The 22,787-nt window shown below is 37.1% G+C and overlaps 1 protein-coding gene across 1 annotated transcript; it reads right to left on the bottom strand.

The window, feature by feature from the left end:
- Window positions 1-414: 414 nt before the first annotated feature.
- adgrl4 (adhesion G protein-coupled receptor L4) lies at window positions 415-18,537 on the bottom strand. Its single transcript, XM_088426692.1, has 16 exons — window positions 18,423-18,537; window positions 18,088-18,237; window positions 13,867-14,016; window positions 11,447-11,596; window positions 11,183-11,253; window positions 9,479-9,658; window positions 9,190-9,373; window positions 9,012-9,122; window positions 7,893-8,092; window positions 6,022-6,201; window positions 5,697-5,900; window positions 4,402-4,622; window positions 3,131-3,197; window positions 2,955-3,046; window positions 2,699-2,867; window positions 415-2,097 (listed from the first exon to the last, which is right to left on the bottom strand). The coding sequence occupies exons 1-16, from the start codon at window positions 18,535-18,537 to the stop codon at window positions 2,035-2,037; spliced, it is 2,307 nt and encodes a 768-aa protein (XP_088282818.1). The 3' UTR covers window positions 415-2,034.
- Window positions 18,538-22,787: the final 4,250 nt, after the last annotated feature.

The following is a 22,787-nucleotide window of genomic DNA, read 5'->3' as shown; positions in this document are numbered from 1 at the left end:
TTTTAAAAGCACTTTATGGACATGAAAATACAGTAAGTTTTTCTGTACACATGTATTTTATACCATGATCAATAGTGCTGGTGGGCTGCACAATATTAATTTGATAACAGAGGGAGTGGGCTAATTATGACCTGGAGGCCAGACTTTGGACACAACTGAGTTCATGTGACCTATGACCCGTATAAATCATTTAAGGAAATAAGACACAATAAAAGAGTAGTTTAATCACACACACCCTCAATCTGAGATGTTGTTGCAGCATCTTTGGCTAACAGTGTTGTACATTTTGATTTTGCAGTATTTGTCCACACTTGCAAAATACGCTCCAAATCTGTCAGATGGCAAGGGAATATCTGTGTACAGCCTCGAGGACCTTGGTAGAATTAAGTTGTAAAGTAAACAGATACATGGCCATATAGTACTCAGTATTTTTATTTTACGACTGTATTAAAAAAAGGTATTCGACATAACAAACTTTATCCTTTTGATGGCTGAATTGAGAAATTCTCAGTGGTTACAAGGGACACAAATCACAACAACATCAAAACATGTCAACTTAAGAGAAAGATGTCCGTTTGTAAGCCTACATAACAAGATGAAACAATATTGTTTTAACAAGTTGTCTGATGATGTTCATTTCTCAATAAACCACATTATGAAAAAAAAATCAATTTCGATAAAAAAAAAAAGAATTGCAACCCTTTAAAAATAAAAATGTCATAAGCAACGGGTGGTTTAACAAAAAATAACTGCACCCCCCAAAAAAAAAGTTTATTTATATACAGAACACATGCAATTGTAAAAAGAGAACTATTAATGTGTTGAAGTTAAATTCCAAGCAAATGCCTAACATTTAATCTAAACTGTGCATGCCAAATGGATATGGTGGTCATTAAATGTTAAAAAAAAAGAAAAAAAAGAAAAAAATGGATGCAGCCCATAAAGATTTAATACTTTGTAAAGGGATCTCCACCCTTCCCAAAGTTAAAGTTGCGCATGAAATTGGTTATGTAAATTAGAATAACATTTATGATTTATTCATTTCTTTCACTTCATGAGAAATCCACTGAAATGAACACACAACTCCTTAAGTAGCGTTGATAATGAAGACTGAGGCTTAGCTTTGCAAGATTATGAAAATATCCTCCATATTACTCTCTCTTTTTCTGAAACGCTAATTGAATTGAGTTTAAATAAAAAAAAACATTAATGATGGTGAATGGTGACTTTTATTACATTCAAGTGCAGTTACTCGATTGGGTGCTGCCATCTAGCGGTATCAGTTAAATATTGTGGTAAATGGTAAATGTTCTTTCACTTATATAGCGCGAATTATTTTGACGTTTTCCAATTAAATGAGCATGAGTTGTGTCAACACCTTAAAAAACAAGAATTCGAAACAACGTACTGTACATATACTCACTCTCTACTTTAATTTATGGAAGAGCATCATAGGTTTTTGAATGAGTCAATAGTTTTCAAAGGAAGACACAAAGGGAAATCTTATATTACACAAAGACACACATTAAATACTGGCGAATCAACCCTTACAATTATTACCATCAGCAAAAGAAAAAAACAAGTAAAAACAAAATATGACTGACAGTGATGTTTTTACAGAGCCCGAATGATAATTCCGACCACTAGATAGCGCCATTGTTTATTATTTCACCCAGAAGCACAAAACGGAAACTGAGATTTTTTTCAGCACTCCTGTGAATAAACGAAACTGTTAATTTCCTAAACCTATTTTATGATTAATTTAACATTTAGACACATGAGTGGGTCAGGTGCACGTCCGTTATGTTATTTAGAGTAAAATATGCATTAAATAAAAAAAAAAGTATGTTGATTGCTGGTGTAAATGGTTTTATGCATGAACTTTGTTTATTACATGCATTGAAACAGAGAAACAAAATGTAAGCAGACGATGTATGGACTAAGAGATTTGAAAATAGTAATTCACATTCACTTAACATCTGTTTTATAGTGTAGTTTGAGACATTATTGTTCAAGTTGATCTGGTGCTTGAATTCATCTCAGGCATTCAAAACAACAAGGCACATTTTTAAAGAGCCTGTAGTACTCCTCTTGAATCTGAAACAACAAGGATATAATTATTTGCCAGCTACAAAAAAGGGAGGGGCTTCGTGGAAATTGCTACAGAAATGCAAACTATGACAACCATAATAAACATATGAAATGGAATTCATAAACCTTAAACCCTGGACATGTTGGCATGCATTTGCCATTTCACCATCATATATAATCATTAGATTACATGAAAATTTTGAACCAATGATAAAATATCCTCTCATACATTGCTGCAATGTTTTACTAAATTCCATAGAAATTACACAATTCTGTTCCGAAGTTTAGTCATTATTAATCCATTGTACATGAACGGTTCATTAGAATGTCCCTCTAAATCGCAAATTTCTATTTTTGCCGTATTACTCCATGCCAAAATGGCTGGTCTAAAATGACCCAAATGTAGGCTTCAGTTGTTGCAATATTATCGTTTCGGGAAATTTTCGATTTCCGTTTTCCATTTAATTTCCATCGACTTGGCTACATCCTTTTTTGTACAGCTATCAACGCTTCATACGCAGTTAGGCAAAGATGGTGATGAAGTACTCTAGTTTGGTTTTCATTTTTGCTTGTGTGTTTGAGACGACTTTCATAGCGACAGCATTACCTTTCTGGATAGCACGCAGAGAAAAATGAAGATAAACATTCCCTGGAAAGCATTGGTGATGGTGAACAGATAGGCGGTGAGCGTGCTTTCATAGAGGATGTGCAACACTCCAAATGTCCATGTGGCGCCCAGCACAAAGAGCAGAGCAATGGCTCCACGGGCACATGACCTAGCCAGCAACAACCAACACAATCACACTGATAGACAAAAACATCTGAGATGGACAACAAGTCTGATCAGGTATTAATAATCCCACCTGATGTTTTCATAGTGGCTTATTTCAGGCTTCTTCACCACAGTGTGTCGGTACACTTTGTAGATGATGACTCCAAAAGCCAGCAGATTCACCTGAGTGGAGATCAAAACAATCACGTCTCCATTTGCGTCCATTTTAGACCATGAGCTTCCTCGCTACTTGCTTAAATAACTTACCAGGATGATCAAACAGGCGGGCCCAATGAAGCTCCATATGAAGTGGTTCTCTGTACTCAGCCAACACCTCCAATACAGAAACAAGACGTACCACTTAGCGACCTTGATTAATTGAATTTTGCCTGCCTTTTATCATTGGACTTCTATCTCTCCTGAGTTAAATCAATAAAGCCTTGTTTGGATCAGCGACTCAACAAGGATGTGTGGCATCCATTGGAGTTTTGTTTGCTGGACAATAATAGCTTCACTTATTGACATGTATATGCTTCTATGCTTCATATATATATATATATATATATATATATATATATATATATATATATATACATATATATATATATATATATATATATATATATATATATATATATATATATATATATATATATATATATATATATATATATATATATATATATATATACATGCAGTTGCGTAAAAGTGCCAAAGTGATTGTTAGAGTTTGCCGTACTGTTAAAGAGTTAAGTCCAAGTATCCCTCTATAATTAATGCATAAGATATATTTTTGCATAAGGTACTATTTTTGTATGGTGTACCAGATTACATAGTTCAAGCTAGGACAGTAAGCGGCAATTTGTTTGAAATGGAGGTCTCTAGAAATGCTTTGTTGAATCATTCTTTACCCAAACAATGGTCTTTGCTGAGTTTCTGACCCCACCTGATGACATCCACGCGTGCCATGGCACTGCTGTCGCATTTTTGTCTTGACAATTTAAGCCAAATTTTCCTTTTCATAATGGGTCGAAATCTGCCTGAAAAATTATCCACGCAGCCTTGTTGTTGAGGCAATAATGCTGCTCATGTCAAAAGCGCATTTGAAAGTGCAAATGCGCTATAGTATACTTTGTAAAATATAATAATTTTAAGTCTTTTAAATGACATGATATTACTTGTTTCCCATTCAAATTAATGTTATTCAAACACAGATATGTAGAGAAAATTGATCTGGTTTTGAGTTATGCGGGTATAAATCGACCCTCCCAATATGGGGGTTGAAAATGAGGAAAAAAACCTTGACTTGTACAAGGAGAAGTACCGTAATCTATTTGTGTGCATATGTGCAACACATGCATTTATTTTTAGCTTTAACTCATTTACTTTAAATCCAACCTTGTTCACTCAGTCGATTGTTTTCAACCTAAAAAGTGTCATTTGAGTTTCAGTGATCGCCTATGTGCAAACATTTATCAGCCCATTCTCATCTTTGTATGCATGTCATCAAATAAAATGATAAAAAATTACATGCTCACATTTTATCAGTGCCATAATATTTGGAACCCAACGTGGCTGAGATGGCCACGACCACTGCCGGGCTTCCATAACCAAAGATGTAAAAGTTACGGTGCAGGAAGCCTTTGTTGTAGATGACGCCAACCACTATTAAGTACAGATGGATGCCCTCGATACACATCCAGGCAAAGGCCGCCAGGAAGAAATAGTGCAGCAGCCCCGCAATAACCGAGCAAAAGAGCTGCCAGAAAACAAAGAAAGAGAGAGAGAGGAAATATTTCATTTGAAAGGCCATTTGAATGACCTGCAAAACATATAAAAGTGTTGCTAAATGTTGATTTTTCATGTTAGCCTCACACATTTCCAGCACCACCACAACCAAGTAATCATAAAACCTAAATTATATCGCCATATAACAAGACAATAAAAATGATAGATACAAATCTAAAAAGCAATGAAGTAACTGTAATATGTGAAAAAAATACCCTGCTCTCATTGTAGAAAATGAAGCTCAATTTTGAATAGCACGTTAAATCATGACTAAAAAGATAATAACATTGTTCTATTCCCAAACACCCTACTGAGGGACAATTAGCATGTTGATTTTTCTCCCTTTCTTTACTTTTTTCAACCTTTAAAAAGTCACTGTGTGGGTAGCGACCTTAAATTTGTTGGGACTATTTCAATACAGATGCTCACGGATTAGAAAAAAAAAAGGTATAAGTGATGCATTTTCATAAAACTTGTATTCTTCACTTAATTACATTTAAAATTTAGAGTCTAAGTCACAGCAAAGTGAATGTTGCAAAGTTGAAATCCATAGTTTTGAGAAAAACACATTTTAAAATTTGGCCTCAATCTTTCAACAGTGCATATTGTCTACTAATCCCTAACGTTGATATACTTCCATTACAATTCGAACGGTTTGGCTGCTGGGACATGTAAATTGAGACCTTATAAAGGTTGCTTTTTCAGAAACCCAAAATGGACATCTTTGTTGAAAACTTTCGTCAATAACTCAACCTTAGCGGGCATAAGCCTGGTTTTGTGCAAACGCATCACAAATGATTCACTTTCCTGATTTATAATAGCAGAAAAGTGACATGATATATTTTTTTCTAGTGTCTTTGCGATATAGTGTATCAGCATATTGCCCAGCACTAGCATAAAAACAACAGCTGGACTATGTGCTTCAATATTGAAGTCACTAAATAGAGTTTGTATTGAATATTATTTTAGACTTTGTTAAGGATTTTCATCGGTGTGTGGTTTGGAAAAGGCTGCGTTAGTGACTATCCAATTTCTGTGCCATCACCTTGTGCGTGTTCATGTTGATCCCCACCAGGAAGATGAACTCGGCCATGAATAGACTGCAGCACAAGTTCTTGTGAATGGTGGTCCTCGTGCTCTGGATCTCGCTGAAGAACCAGAAGGTGAAAATGCACATGGACAGACAGATGAGAGAGATGATCATCCCCAGCTGGGTGATGCGGGTCAGGACCGTTTGGTGGGCGATGAACTGACAGAGAGAAATGAGCAGCGTGTTGACAGTTGAAGCTGTGTTTTCACTCGGCATTGCAAACAACGACTGTGAATTATATTCTGTGGTGTATTAACCAGCATTACAGATGAACTCTTACATTGGCTCTCCCTGAGGACATGAGGATAGCAAAGTGTGTGAGATGGTCGCAAGTGCATGTTGTCGCATTGCTGTTGACGTGCGTGGTCTCGCAACCTTCCGTGGCCCAGTGACCCTGCAGAGTGTCAGTTGTGTACTTCCAGAAGGCGCATTTGGTCACATCGGTTTTGAGGTCGACAGGCTTTGGAGGAGAGAAATGAACAAAAGATACAGTTAGGTGGATGTCTGTAATGAATTTGGAACACAAATCTTAGACTTTCACAATGAAAGTGGCACAGCATCACCTGGTGTGCGCAATTCGACCACACGGTGCAAAAGCAAAGACTGTTTCCCTGCATGCCCCCCTGCGGCCCAATGGCATGGCCCACTATTTGAGAAGGAGTACATTACAGCGAAGGGGACCAAAACAATGCATCTGAATGTCAATGAAATGCAACTTAAAGCATTGCTGTGACTGTATTAAATGTCACAAAAGATGTAAAATTTAGGTTGTAGGATGTTATTCTTTATTGAGTATTTTTGCACTTGGCTCAGTCAAAGTCAAATGTCAACAAAATAATAATCCAGTATATTACTACTACTGGATTATACTACACAAACTCTACCAAAATGTGATTCTCTTAATTCCAACTACAGAATGAGTCAAAATTTGGAAGCAACTTCTAATTCTCATGATGAAAAAATATCAAGGAATTCAATTCTCAGTAGGCTCGCTGGTGCCTATTCCAGCTGTCAGCGAGCAGTAGGCAGGGGACACCTTGAACTGGTTGCCCTCCGATTGCGGGGCACATCGAGACAAACAACCATACATACTCACAACCACACCTAAGGGCAATTTGGATTGGCCAACTCACCTAACGTGCATGTTTGTGGAATGTGGTAGGAAGCTGGAGGGCCCAGAGAGAACCCACAGAGGCACGTGGATAACATGCAAATTTCATACAGGGAAGCCTGAGCGAACTAGACTCTGAACTGTGAGGCGGACGCACTATCCACTCTTCCACCGTGCCACCCCAACCCCTGACCATTGCGACCATTTCAAAGTGTCCTTGACCAGGAAACTGAAACCCCAGTTGCTCCAATTGCTGCATCATCAATAGTATGCAAATGAGTAGTCAGTGTAAAACACTTTTGAGGAGAAAAGAAAAGCGCTACACAAAGATAGACAATTTAAAGCTGAGAAAAAACAAAATGAGCAAAGCTGTTATCTGGGTAAAAGGTGTCTATTTTGTTAACATTTATACAAAATACCAAATAATTACATCAATATTGCTTCATAGTGTCAAATAGTATTAGTATTAGTAAAGGAATTACTCTGATATTTAGGAAATAGAAAAAAACAAGAAACACTGAATGAGAGGGGGTTTCCAAACTTTTGACTGGTAATATAAGTCACTAATCTATGTGTGTATACGCTACATTTCATTGCTGTAATTCGAGTCTTGAAGTTGAATAGCTTGCCAAAATATTCGGTTTTCACAAATTTCTGTTCTTTTTAAAAAAAATCGGTTCTGCTTAGCTGACATTTTCATAGGTGAAATATTGCACAATTCACAGTTTGCACTTTTTTTTAATTCCTCACTTAATTCCTTTCAGCCCTAATTTTTCTTCATAAGACTCCATTTGTTTACAGGGACCACTACAGATAAAAGTTTCACAGTAGTTATGATGTTTACTGGTGTTTTGTATCTAATCTTTCAAACCGAATGACATTCTACTGGGAAGCCGTGTTTCGTTAAGCTATAGCCCAAAGATGCTTACGGCAGCAGAAAGCGCAGATATTAAGGGGAACTCCCCCCCAAAAAGGTTCTGTGCTGGAAAAGTGCAGCAGCAGCAAATTGAGTGAAAGACAGCGTGCACATTCATCTTTACCTCAACGTGCCTCAGAGTGAAGATGACATGGTCAAGCTGGTAGACGTCAGCAGGTTTGACGGCCGCTGCCACCACTTGGGAATTGACAATGATTTCCCCCGTTTCTGCATAGCGCGAGTTGTCGCTGACACCCGGGTCGATGTTGGGCTTCAGGATGTCTCCCATGCTGTCATATCGCACAAACACCACTGACACGCTCTCTGATGGACAACACAAGTTGAGCAAACGAATGACGACGGTCAAACCTCATTCTTCGGCTGTCTTTGCTGACCGACAAGGAGTGTCAAATTTCACAATAGAGAGATTCGCAGTCTCTCAAATTCCAATATTCCAGACATATATATTTCCCTTTCATAGTTTTTTGGTATTCCTTTTAAGCCATAGATAAATATTAAATACTAAAAAAAAAAAAACTACATGTTTTGGATTCATAGTCGCTCGCTGAACCCATCTCAACTTTATTTTCAGTTACAATTGTAAATGTGGGGTGTCTGTAAAGTCAAAGATGGCTTTTAAATCACACACACAACAGAATGTTAACAACCCTGTCATCTGTCAACTTACGCCCCTGTTAGAGAAGTTGAGTTTGACCAAATCTAGCCACTACATACTGTTGCTTAAAGCCTCCAATGGCTGAAATATATCCCACCAGGTCATTGGAGGAATTTCCATACTATGGTGAGTGCCACGAGCTACCAGCTAGCATGCAGGCAACTCGGCCTCTGGTAGTCCGTTTGCCTGTGGTATGGGCAGCTAGCTCTGCCATGATTTGATAATGATTTGATTTAAATAATGACACCAAGCAGTCTTTTGCATGCAGGTATAGCTAGCTAAATAGCTGCAAGATGTAAAATCAGTCACTGAATATAATGTCACCTAATATCGTCAAACCCTTGGAGGACATTCTTGGAGGAGTTCTTGGTTGAGTTTAACAAGGAAGATCTGACAGCTTTGTCCTAAACTTAAGGAAATCTTTTCGGATGAACCAGAGCAGCTAATATAAGCCAGCTATCCTTTAGTGTTGCACTTAACATCTCGACTTCCATTGCAATTGCTGATATGTAACAGCAGGTTTGGCTAGATCAGTATTTTTTGACATTTAACTGAAAGGAGACTCACCATTGCTATCCTCCTTTGGTCTCATTTTTGGAGTTAGGGTCATTCTGTCCCCTCCCATGGTGGATGACAACGTGGCTTTTTTGTTGGCATTAAAGGTGAACAGTCTCATTTCTGTGGAAGAGTAATGGCAGATAACAGGAACGATCAACACAACTCAAAGTGTAAATAAAGACCTTACCCATTTGTGTATCTTTAACTTGAAGCTCATTGGGAGTTTGGAGGCTGTTAGCCAAATAAAGAGCACTTTCTTCAACCGTATGCAGCAGCTTGGTGATGGTTCGTTCCCGGCGTTCCTCTTTAATCCTGCTCCACGCCACCAGTTCATCCTTCTCCACCAAGTTGTTTACAGCTTGAACAAATTTCTGTTGACAAGAGCATTTTCACGTTATTCCTGCCACAAATCAAGATACGGGGTGCCCTGGTCAAAACTGTGAGTGAGGTAAATGAAACAAGTGAGTGAGGATTACCGTGAGAGTTGAGTGGACTACAGCCGGTTCGACGGGCTGAGCCTTTCCTCCTCTGGCCAGCAATGATGGGGACCGGCTCAAGGCCTCGACGTACGCAATCACTTCCACAGAGGTCAGATCCCCGGATGACTGCTGAGCAATTTCATTCAGTAGGCTTAGGGGCTCAGTCAGGTTGCTCATCTAAAAGGGCAGCAAAAAAAGCAACTAACATTTCATTCAGCGGGACTTTTCATTTCGATTGGAGAAAATAGAAACAGAAGTTCTAAGATAGGATAAAGAATGGTTAGGTTTTATTAAATTGCTCCACACTTCTTCACCTTTAAACCAGGGTGACCCGATGTCCTGATTTGACCAGGGCAGTTCCAGTTTTGTCCCTTTTATAGCTGGTCCTTGTGGATTTCACCGGCCATATTGTTATGTCCCGATTCCAAATAGGTAGCGTCCTGACAACCTCTTTGGTTTTTGTCCAATCCGCCAATTCCTGTTATTGTTCAACTGTAGTTGATTTGATAACACACGCAGCCTGTATCGAGACTTTAATATGGATGTTCTGTCTTGTGCATTTGAGACTATTTGTTTTTTGTTTAAGTAAAGGCATTTAATTCAGAAGGATCATTGAATGAAGATTTATCTTTTCTGACAAGTTTTGCATGTGTACATAACGATTCAAATTGTATTTGTGGTTTCTTTCACATTGGTAATGCCATTTTATATTGCTGATGTCGGGCGGAATCTTTGTATCTCTAAATCAACACTTTTCAGCTGAACCTAAAAAAGGTAACTTTGGTCACTCATTAGCATTGCAACGTAAACATTAGCAAGCAATTTTCAAAACTTCAGATTTTTAGGGTAGTAAATTTCAATTAAAAATTTAAATCAAATGAAATAAAAAAATAAAAGCCCCTGTGTCTGTGGATAAATTTTACATTTGGATAATATTTATACTTCACATTTATATTATATTTACATTTATAACAATAGTTACCATATTTTACATGAAATTTTGTCTTTGTTGATAACACTAGTCATGGATGTATGAAAAGTAGATTACTATTCTGGCATTACTCTGGTATTATTCTCCTATTATTTGTTCCATTATGACAGGAGTGTTGAGGGTTTGAATTCTGTCATAGATAATGTAAAGGATGCATGAAAAGTTTTAAGCCTTAGTAGAACTAAAATGAATAAAATACTTCTGAACATTTATTTTACAGCCTCCCTGTCAAGGTTTGTACACCTGCTCCAACTATTGTGCTTTTATCCCAGTGTAGAAAAACTCTTTTGTTTGGGACATGCATCAACGCTTCTTATACAGGATGATTGCTTTTCATACACTCCTCTTACATAATCACTGTTGTCTGCTTCCTGTGCAAGGTGCTATCGGCCTAGTTAATATGCATCCTTTTTTTCCTTCGAAAACTTATTTGTCACATTGCTCGAGGGGATGAGTTGATCAGGTGATTTGGCGCCATACAAATTCAATTGTATTTTATCATCATGTTTGCAATAGCCGCTTATTAGATCTACAGTGGCTTTTGCATTAGCTAGATTGTGCAGGTATACCTAATCAAGTGTATCGCCTGAGACCTTTGCAACATCAGTCCAATGCATTGCCACTGTTAGTTTTCTGTAGTCTGGTCATAGAAAGTATTCAGAATGTGCCATGCCTGTAGTTTCAAAAATAAACTGCTAGTGGGTACTTACATATTTAAGTGTTTTATTGACAGTCTGTGTGATGCACCCAATGTTGTCATGGCAATGTTTTTGGGGATGATCTGAAAAATAACAATTATCAAAATCATTATAAGCAATACAGTTTTTCTGGATTTTATGCAACATCAATATTTGCAGAGGGTTCATATTGTAGGTAGCTGGCAATATTTGCCAGTATGGAAGTATCTTTGTATAAAACCTAAATATGAGCAAATGCGGTGAGTGTGCATGTGTATTCTTCCTTCTCATACTGACCTTTACATTTTCCACCTTGCTCTGGATGAAAGTGCTTAGTGCCAGAAGTTGGGATGTAATCACGCTGACAAGTGCAATAGAAAGATCCATTGATATTATGGCAGTGCGAGTTCGGTCCGCATGCTTGTCCTGCCTCACATTCATCAATGTCTGAATAATGCACACAAAGAGCTTACCTTCAGTTTAAAGTCAACTCAATGTGATTAAAGCAGATTCTGCACATGAGAGAGTAAAGCACATAACATAATGAAATGACATATAATAAAATCTCCGCATTGTAATTGAGAACAATTTCATCCCAAAATATCGTTTCTATTAATGATGGGTAATCATCCTTTTTGAGGTGGGACAAAACATTTCTATTATAGAATAGAATAAAATACCTTAACGTTGGTATATACAGAGTAACGTCCAGGACGATTATCGAGGCCGATTTTGGCCATATTAGTGTATATCGGCATAAGCCTCTTTTATTGATCATACTGCTGATAAACTCCGTCATTATACCTCTCTAATCATGGAGAATTAAACTTGAATGCAGGATCTGACTGAGACTGTTAAGGAGCCTCGTCTTAGCACTCTTCTGCCAATAGCGCGCATCTGATTGGTTAGCCGTGCAAGAGCTAGAGAAAATCAGTAATGAAAGCCATATATGGCTTAATGCATACAAATATAGTCAGAGCACAGACACTACCGAACCATGAAAAGCACATAGTATTAGCTTGAGTGTTAAATATGCTATATAAATTTTGCATTTATCCTACTTTTCTTCTAGGCTAAAATATGCAAGAAAACATTTGGGAACTAAGCAGTATGCAGATTAACACCCAGCTAGCTGCTAATTCTCAACGTCATGATCACTGACAGAGGTTGAGTAAAATGAAGTTTGTGGTTTGCAGGGAAGCATGTTGAGGGGATTGTGAGAGATAAGTGTGTGTGTGTGTGTGTGTGTGGGGGTGGGGGGGTGGGGGGGGGGGGTCATAAGCCACAGAACAAGATTTCTGTCTTGTTTCAGCTATCTGAAGCAATATGAATGAAGTTAAGTGTTGGGATTTGTATTTGGCTTGGATTATTAAAAAAAAAATCCCTCATACCGCAATAAATATTCCTTGATTCCTTGAAATGAATATCAGCTTTAAATATTGGTAATTGATGATCAATCTCTGCATTATATTCATTGTACTGGTGTATAAGGAAATTGTATGTGTGGGCTGAGAATTACAGAATTGCACATTTGAATCGAAGGTGTTATTGTTCACTGTGCATATTGAGCCAAAGTTCTCGAGTGAATTCTCAGAGCAGCAGATGGGGAGGAAGCGAAAGGCCCGGGGAAGAAGCACCTCCAATGTGTTTATCCTCCATAGTTCAATGAAAGACAAAACAGTTTGCACATTCACACGTTGTTCCAGCAACTAACACCTAACAGCTGCTCGACTGCATTCGCACGAGTCGAGAAAGTAAATCAGTAATTTGCAAATACATTACCATCATGACACAAAGGAAATCACACATAACAAGATTCGTTAAACATCTTAAGGCTTTAATCAATGTTGATGCTAATTTTCAGAATTATCATTTTGGGCGATAATCACCTTAATCTTCAATGTTAATGTTCATTTTGAAATTATTAAATTATGTGAACCATGTTAACGGCAATTAAAAGCTACTCCACTGATAGGAAGCAACATTAAAGTTTTTTCTCAAAGGGAATAATGTCTTTTTCCTAAAGTATTAAACCGCAGGACTGTGCCACATCAAACCATACATTGATCAGTGGTCAGCTAGTCAAGTGTGCCTAAAAAATCAACACAGCGGAAAAGTGAATTAATTCATTATCTGAGTGTGGTTTGACATGAAAAAAAATCACATAGTAGCAAACACTTTCTGGAGAAATTAAAGCCAAGAATTTAGAAATTCTTGACTTTAATTTCTGTGTGAAATTGTGTGTCAAGGCTAACTTGCTAAATGGAAAACAATGAAACATGCAATTGTGAAATAACTGAAATTATATTAAATATATGGAATGATATTGAAAAAAGTAGTATGATTTGCATTTGAAATTGAAACAATGTAAAAAACACTAGCACTCATGCTCTCAATTTTAGGAATATGTTGGGTGTTGATGAATAAGTTAAGTCTCAGGAAATGCATGTCAAAAAAGTGTGATGAACAAAAAAATAGGCATGTGTGAAGAGCTTAAAACAACATCTCCAAAAGTCTTGTTAAATTTCTGTTTATGGTGGAAAATGAACTTAGGTCTAATTTGGGTGTAGATACTAGAGCAGGAGAATCCAACTGAATTTGAAAACAGATGCAGTTTCTCATCATTGCTGGAGGTCACAATTTTCGTCTGTTCCTCAAGTCTTTTTGTGATGTGATGGTGATCATGCAGACTGAAGGGTTTTAGAATCTCCCATTACCTGTACACTCGGTGCCATCGTTCGTCTGGAACTTGTCCTGTCCAGTTGAAATGTAACCTGGCAAACACGTACAGTAGTAACTGCCAATTGTATTGGTGCAGTTGCCTTTGCTGCCGCAGATGTTTGTCACATTCAGGCATTCATTGTCATCTGTGGCATAAAGAGAAAAACACTGTTACCTGGGAAACCATCTCTGCATTATTTCAGTTCATCTCTTGGCTCGATGACTCAGTGACAACAGAAGACAACACAAAATTGCATTCAGTACCAATACAAGAGAGGAAATACATGTTTCAATACATGAAACATCCAATCAGATCGATCCAGTGGCATGACTGAGGTTTTAATGCATGGTAAACTAGTGATGCTATGATTATTCTGTATTGTATTCTCAGAAGTTGTATTTCCTTCTTTGGTAGTTGGCTCTTCTATGCGTGATGGATTCATTATTTCCCATATATTTTATTTTTGTATTGTGCAGCTTTTTTCACAAAGGAAAGAATGCAAACCATTTTAAACTAAATTACTGCCAGAAAAGCACAGAAAAATAAAATGCATCAAATAGATGGATGCTGTGTAAACATAGGATTCACTGCCATAAACAAGGCAGTTTTAGGTTTGGCTCAGAGAAACAATCTTGCAAAAAAATTACATATAATGTCCTTGCTCTGGAAGGGTTTGGGTTTGTGTGTTTAATCTTACTATAAATACTATTAATTTAACAGCCGATTTGCGCCTGGAATCATTTCAGATGATGCTGACGTGACCTGTGTCTGCCCAAGCAAATTACTGGAACAGACTGACCCCCAATTTCCACTGTTGTTTACATGTGTCTCTGTATGACAAATACTGTGCCTTTCCTCACATCTGGACTTTGTGCACAAAGGTTGTCCAGGAGGGGATATCCTGCCTTCTCATAAGAGGTGACTAGGACTTAAAAGGGAAATACCTCGCAGCATGCACAGGATGCTTTAGCAGTCGTTCCGACACAAGCGATCACGCCTGCATGCTCACTTTCATGTTTCATCTGCGCCACCATCAAAAAGAGAGGTGTTTTATACTTTTATATTGCAAAAAAAGCAAGCAGGCTTAACTTAAATAATGGATTTAGAGTGTCAACCAAATTTAAACCTGTTTTTTGGTGGTACGTCATTTTGGTCCGTCTTTTTTTGAAGTCGTCATTACCGTCAGCCCATTGCCTCAATATCCAACCAATAACTGAGTTTCTGCCTTGGTTGCGTCATTGACACAAGCGTGCTTTGAGTAAAGTTCAAACAAGCCTTTTGTGTAGATGTGCATCCGGTTAACATATTGAATGTGCACATGTGGGAATACACTTGGAAATTCTTTATGTTGCCCTTAATTGCGAGGTCACTTTTCCCCATGCCATGCAGTCATGCTTGCATAAAACAAAATCCACACATGAGCACAACACATCTGCATACAGTAACCAAATCCAATTAAGAAACAGTTACTAGATGATACTTTAATGTATTTATTTTTTGTCTGAGGGTTGCTTTTGTAGTTTTAGGGGAACTGTTTTTTGTATTTATTTTTCTTTCTTCATATATCTACAGTATGTGCCTATATCTGAAAAGGGTTTGAACGTCATGTGTATAATAGTTAACGATACCTGTGTTAAGATGAGTGTGTTTTCTTTTGGAAAATGTGTTTGCATATGTGCACCTACCAGAGTATTAACATGATGAGTAAAACAATTTGTTTCTTCTGTTTTGTTTTGAAATCTTGTGATGTGTTTATATGTTCAATCAATAGAAACATTTCTTAAACTTTGGAACTCTTTTTAACTTTGCATACAGAGGTTGTCTCATCCCATGTCTCTTTATTGCAATGTTCCTAGATGTCCGCTCCTCAAAAAATGTAATGCGATCCTTGTGTTGCAGCTACAATCGAGTATCGAAGAGCACTGGCTATCTTAAATTGAGAGATGTCTGACTGATCTTCTGCTGAAGTCTTGTTGCTCTTCAAAGGCAACATATGAAAATGGGCGTGTACCAATTGGACCATAAAAGATGCTGGACTTGAAGTGAAAGTTTTAATCCATACTTGTACTGTCCTACTTTCCCACTGACTGAACTTAAATTTATTTTGTGGTCATTTGTGTTACCTGTGAGTATTGACCCAGATGAAGTTGTGGGTAGGGTGATTGCAAATAATTAATTTCAGGTCTGTGCATGCGGGGTGGGAGGGGCTTTATTTAAGTGTGTCGGTGTCCAGCTGTAAGCGGGCACCTGATTCAATGTTGGAACCGGGATGAATTGACGGTTTGTGACCTACTCTTACTACTATTGCTAACATACTGCTGCTGCTATCGCTAAAACTACTACTCAAACGATTGCTGCTACCTTTGTTACTGCCAATTCTTCGACCTACAATAACATTACTGCTGTCACGAGTGCGAGCGAGTTCATGCAATAGGCAAAGTTGCATCTGCCGTCCCTGTTCTATTTACCCTTCCAGAGGGAGTTAGTTATACTAAACCAGATATCTGAACTAAAACTGAACTGGTACCATCTCTTCTTGCTCCATTATCAGTTTCCTCAACCCATGAAGGAAATTCTGGTGGGAGAAAGTAAATGGAGGATGAAAATTGAGGATTGAGGAATGTGCAATTAATAAAAACATGAGATGAGCCCATTGGGCATCTGTTGATTGCTTGCACATGCTGTCATATCCTAATTTCACATGAGGAAGGAGCGGCATCTCAGATTGTGTTTCTCCAAGCTATGGATGTACAAGTGACAATCATTCAAATGATATCTAAAAAGCAAAACGACGAAAGAAGTCTGTTTATACCTAACAATTCTTGACATTGCTTTACTTTAAATTTAATCTTGCCTATACAATAAATCTGTTGAGCAAGTTTGTGTACTGGTAAAACTTTCACTTTTTGAACCTAAGATTGTGCACCACGCAACAAATAATGAGGTCTCAGCCACGATCAACAATTATTATGTTTCACAATCATGAAAATATTGCAATGCATTTTTCACTTTTTGCCAGTTTCATTCGGATGTCATTATTATGAGATATAATGGTGATATTGTAGTATCCTTATTCTCATATAATTATATGCCTACCAGATAGACAGGCAGGTTTGTTTGCTACTTAGTTACTTAGTCTATGTCTAAGGCTCACTCAGCTGCATGGCTAGTTTACCAAATTCTTAATCAGACTCTAGATCTAGGATATAAGGTTGCTCAATATGTTCTCCCATCTCAATTACCAGTTATTGTTTCATGGGCTTCAGTCACCTTTCAAACAATGTCATGAAGGGGATGTGGCAGCCACACTGTGGGAGGTGGGGTTTAAGTGAACCAGTCTTTTCGCTTCCTGGCTAGAAAAATAGCCACCAAAAAAAAAAGTAATTTCATAAGATATTAAATTACCAATATGTCACAGATAAATTTTCATGATACAGCCAGTTTATAAATGACACCCATTCAACTACTTGTAACACACACACACACATTAGTTTTAATTCTGTGAATCACATCAGATTTTTTTTTTTTTTAAACCATCTACTTACTGATAAATGGGGGATGCATACCAGGCTGGCCTGAACAGCGAAAACCACCATCTAATTGACATCTATTGAAATGCATTGCAAATATTTTTTAATAATATATTTTTTTCTGCCAAAAATTGGCCTTGAATAAATCAAGCCTCTTTTACAGTTCTAAAATAGTGGGGAGCACAAATTACTCTGAGGAAAATTTTGGCCTAAAAGACATTTAGAAATTTGATCTATTTTGCTTTTTTGTTTGTTTGCTTAATGTATACACATGTAGCTATAATAATTTATATTCATTTATTTATTTTTACTTATTTATAGTCACTGCGGCAAGTGGGAGGGTATATTTTATCTTTAACAGCAGGGACTTTTTTTGCCCTAGTTTAATGTTTCAATTAATAATTTTTCATTCCATGTGACACATGCATTTAAAGGCTCCTCAAGTAAAATTTTGAGAGTTTTCAATTACGGTAGTTACAAATTGTTTTGTGGTTTATATTACATTGCTAGTAAGTTCTCTACTTATGAGCAAATTTGTTTAATGAGACTTGACATTACTTTTTAGATATGTAACTAAACGTTGACATTCATAAAAAGCGTCCAAACAAGAAAGCAAACAATGATGATCAATAATCAAACTAAAGTATTCAATGGCCATATGAATATTTTAGTGGATTGATATTCACCGTTGCAAAACGTTGTCCCATCTCCTGTATATCCATGGTCACAAAAGCAAGCCTCATTCGAGCCATTCAAAGCCTTGCATGTTGCATTTTTGTGGCAAGAATCACAAATGTTAGCGGATCGGCAGGGGTCCATCATCGTGGAGAGCCATGCTGAGCAGACACAAACACAAAAGTGTACTCTTGAATACAAACCAGATATTTTCATGCCTCTATTTTCACATACATTAAATAAACCATTTGAAGGCAGTCTTGTAGTATTGTAAATAGTACAGTAAATCTGTTAATGTTAACATCCCTCCTTTTTAAACCACATAAAGTTGACTTGATTCACATACCTGTCAAAAGTACTAGTTTCATTGGTGACCAGAGCGAAGATTCCATAATTGCACTGGCTCTGAATTTGACTTTTAGCAGATTGTGAGTAGTGGGCTGGCTTCTGACGTCGTTCATTTCCTCGCATCACTTTTCCTGTTTGCCTAAACCTGGCCCTTCCTGTCTTGAACTTTAATCTGCTTCTTGCAAAGAAAAGAAAAAGACTGGCAGCTCAGTCACCCACCTACCTAAAATGTACCACAAAGTACTTTTGAATTTTAATATTACCATATACTGTAGAATGTATAGAATCATTTGTTTGTCCTTCTAGTCTTCCTGTTGTACATGTTGCCCTTTGGAAAGCCTCTGTTGCTATTGTTCCAGCTGTCCAATGAGGTTGTACTCAGGACACAACTCAGACTATGGCTGGAATCAAGGATGCCCTCCTCCCTTCCGCAGATAACTTTACATAACTTCACTGTTGCCATCTTCAACTATGCAGGCCATGTAGCTTACACAGTGTCTTGTTATCTTTCTATATTTTAATGATTAGAAAAGATTTTGGCTGCTCCCCCACTAATTCCTATGACCTCATTTTACTGACATTTTAATACAATTGAACTGTATGGAGCAAATGCATATGAATGCATGTGATTTTCAATGCATGTGATTTTCCTCCCCAAATACCTCAGAAGTATCACTTACTTTCTTTTTATGCATATTCATAACAATAACACACAGAATTACAGTACAATCATAAAGGCAATATATAGTGTTAATAGATTTCACATTACAGCTGGATTACCCTCAAGCATTTTGCTCCCTCAACGGGGTGCCCTTTAAAGGAATAATTTATTTAGTTTTTTTTCAGCAGTAAAACGTTTTTATTTTGTCTATACTTAATTTGATAACCAAATATATTTTTCACATGCAATAATTACCTTTAAAAACTCATTTTGCCAGTTGCTGGTGACTGAAAATCTTCTGTGCTTTAGGGTTACATGTGGAAAAATGTGTTTGTAAATGTACTAAAAGTACAATAAAAATAAAGTCATTATCACGTTAAATACATATACACAAATTATTAACTTTTAACAATAGAAAATGGCTAAGTGAAGTAGTAATTGGCTTAATTCATTCATCATTAGAGAATTGTTTGGTGTGGGAGTGAATATTGATTATGCATATTTTGAACAAAACAGAAGTAAGATGAAGAACAGGAACAGAAAAGTGCCACAGTATTGTGGTGGAAAGTGCAATTTCTGCCAACTTGTATTCACACGTGTTGCTCATTTAGTAGCGAAGTACTACACTTGTCCTTGTATTTATTTGGGCTGAGTACCAACTAAGAATTCAACTGTTATGTTAGGCTCCCAAAACGTCTGGGTCATTTAGGTTGCACCATTTTATTACATCATTGCTGTTGCATGATTAAAATCAGATTAGGGTGGACTGGTGGAAACTTTAATGGCTTAAAATACAAACAAAACAACCAACTGGTATGTTTTAATCCCTGTGATGAACTTTTTTTTTCCATATCACTGCTCATGTGAAACCAGCAGAACTCCTAGAAGTAATGTTTTTTTTGGTGGCTTAACTTCCCCAGACAGATTTTCTTGACAAAACTATTAAGCTAGAAATGTTCTGACTGTAATTGTGTGTTTTTTTCCCTTAATTTTAGTGGGAAAATAGTCCTACTGAGAAACAAGTAATACAATGGAACCAGGTGTGAATATACTGAAGTTTCTCTAAGGTAAGACACTCTTTTTTTGGTCCTTCAAAGCTGTGAAGGCCCATTTATATCCATCTAGCTTATGAATATTAATGTTACAAATTGTTAAGTCAATGCATCATTTACTTGGAAAAAGTAAGGAAACAGGTGAAATGAAATGCGAACTCAATAACTACAAAGTAGACATTTAGGTATAACTGAGGTCTTTTTATACCCGCCTTTTCACTTACAAACATTCATTGATGAATAGTCTCCCTTGGAGAATTTCTTTGTTGATATTATTGCAATCTGTGAAGGCGGTTTGAATTGCCCAGGCAAGGCCTAGAGTCTGTTGAGAGGCAGCTGTATTGAACGGCACTGTTAGAATTGCTCAGCACTATCCCGGGAAAGAACTCAGTGGGAGAAAAAAAATAAAATAAATAAATAACATCTGAATGTTTTGCTCTGAATACCCCCCCCCCCCAAAAAAAAGTAAGGAAGGAAGGGATGTTGACTCAAACAAACCTGGACTGATTGCACCCTTCCACTCTGCTTTTTTCCTCTACTCGGGAGTGCTCACATTGAGAAGTTCGTAAAAGCTCTCATGGTCGCTTTGTTTGTTTCATACTTTATATGTTTAAAAAAAAAAAAAAAAACTCAGTACTGTGGAAGCTTTTCCCCTATTGATATGGAAATTCTGACTCCGAAGTGGCTGAATTTTTCCTAGGTTTGACATGTGTTTGCTGTTTAGTCAATATTGAGAGTTGAAGTGCAACGTTTGCCGGGCAATGGGTTTTGATATTTGGCACGCATGATGTTGGCCTTATGGTCCGCCTGATGGGAGGACAGTTTACTGGGCTACAGACGGCTGCAACTCTTCCTCATAAAACTGAGAGTGCTTTATTATTCCGGCAATCCAAGGTTGAAAAGTGAGTGTACTTTGTGTTTTTTACTCCTGTGAGCTCCTGTGTGAGTGGACGTCAGCGCAACATTTTCTCTTCATTACCTTTTGATGTGCTATTTAGAACTATTTGGATAAAAATAGTCAAATGGGAGGGAAAAAAAACTAAACAAATACAGACAGGCACGAGTTAGTAAAATTGTTGCATTTGACACTTGAAAATCAAAACACTTATTTAAAATAATCTTTTTTTTTTCATTGAGGTGACTAGAAATGCCATTAATTCATTCACCCCCCCCACATAAAATAAGTTATTATATGAATTATAATATAGACTCTGGGACCACTGAAATCAAAACAAGAATTTCTTAAACATTTATGTTATTTTAAGGCCTCTTATTAACTATTATTTGTCAGTATTACATGATTGGCGTTTTCAAAAGTGACAAGTTCATTGTCATTTGTTAGAAACACACAAAAAATGTCAGCATGAAAAAAAAAATCTATGCTTGAAATTGAAAAATAGGAACTCATAAATATATTTTCCTTTTGGTTGAATGCTTTAAAAAAAATCCTGAGCAGGATAGTACAGTTGAATGATTTTATCCATATTCTTGAGTTCTTTGCCAGTCATTTCCCCCTGCACTCTGGAAAGGATCCCCAAGTATTGCTGATAGGGCCTTTTTTTTATGTTTTTTTTTTTTTCTGCCACCAAGCTCTTGTTAGTGTAACCACTGGAATGAAAAAGCACTATGGAAATTGTTTTTGTTTCTTCAAGAGTACATGGTAGCCTATGTTATGAGGTTGTGCCAACAGAGTACAGGATTAGATATATTTATATCGTTTGAAATACAGTTAAGTATAATCCGCATTACTTTATGTAATTTAACCTGTCGGCATATACGATGCATAATAATCAATTATTGAAAATATAGCACAGTTTATTTCACAAACATATAAGGGCACAAATGACTCAAGAACAGTTAATAACAATACCATTACTTTCCATTTGTTTGGCTACATCTTAACGGATAATCAATGCAATCCTTACGTAAGAACTTATTCCTGTTTTTGCGCTTGGGAAATAATTATTTGCGATGATGGTAAAAACTGCATTGATGTACGACGCATGGTGCGTTGTAACCTTTGGTGCGATTGATTTATGCAAACTTAAAGGTGAAGCCACCAGCACTGTGTACGCCACCTCCCTGTGAGGCCGATTCTGAATTTATAAAATTTCAAGGAGCTTGATAATGTAATTTGGAGTGGCCTTTTATAGGTTAGGTCACCTGCAGCGCTCCTTGCAAATTGAATAAAGAACTGTAATAGAAAAAGGATGTCAGGTGGGCTCCCTGCTTATAAAATCATTAACAGCAGTGTGTCTTTTCTCATAAAGGAGCTCATTTATTCTGTGGAAGAAATGTTATGAAAGTGTAGGGAGCAACTCAATTATTTTTTCGTTAGCAGTTACCTCAGAAGCATTACAGCACAGGTTAAGGATTGCAAGTGTACATCAGGAGTGGGTACTAATTGGTTGTGTTCAAATCCCTTGCTTCTACGTGACTTAAATTCTGTTCTAACTACCTTTTTAGCAAGCTAGTACCACAATGTCTACTAGAGAACACCATTCTATCCAGGAAGCTCCATATTATGCAGAATCTTAACTACCATTCAGGTAATAGTGGGTTGTCAGGGCCAGCAAGGACTTCTCTGTCAGACTAAACACTATCAGTTGCATTGACCCACATTTGCAACCTAAAATCAACATTTTTTTTC

The sequence above is a fragment of the Hippichthys cyanospilos genome, chromosome 10 (assembly GCF_059441005.1).
Source record: "Hippichthys cyanospilos isolate Australia breed blue-spotted pipefish chromosome 10, RoL_Hcya_1.0, whole genome shotgun sequence".
Lineage (NCBI taxonomy): Eukaryota > Metazoa > Chordata > Actinopteri > Syngnathiformes > Syngnathidae > Hippichthys > Hippichthys cyanospilos.
The sequence above is the reverse complement of the archived record's forward strand: the minus strand, read 5'-3'. Positions and strand labels throughout refer to the sequence as shown.

What these genes read in the sequence shown, in the direction of transcription:
- adgrl4 (XM_088426692.1), bottom strand. Translation starts at nt 18,537, where the DNA reads ATGAACGACGTCAGAAGCCAGCCCACTACTCACAATCTGCTAAAAGTC. An exon ending in CGATGGCACCGAGTGTACAG is followed by an intron (nt 11,597 to 13,866) that starts GTAATGGGAGAT and finishes TGCATTATTCAG; the next exon opens with ACATTGATGAATGTGAGGCA. An exon ending in TAGTCCACTCAACTCTCACG is followed by an intron (nt 9,374 to 9,478) that starts GTAATCCTCACT and finishes TCTTGTCAACAG; the next exon opens with AAATTTGTTCAAGCTGTAAA.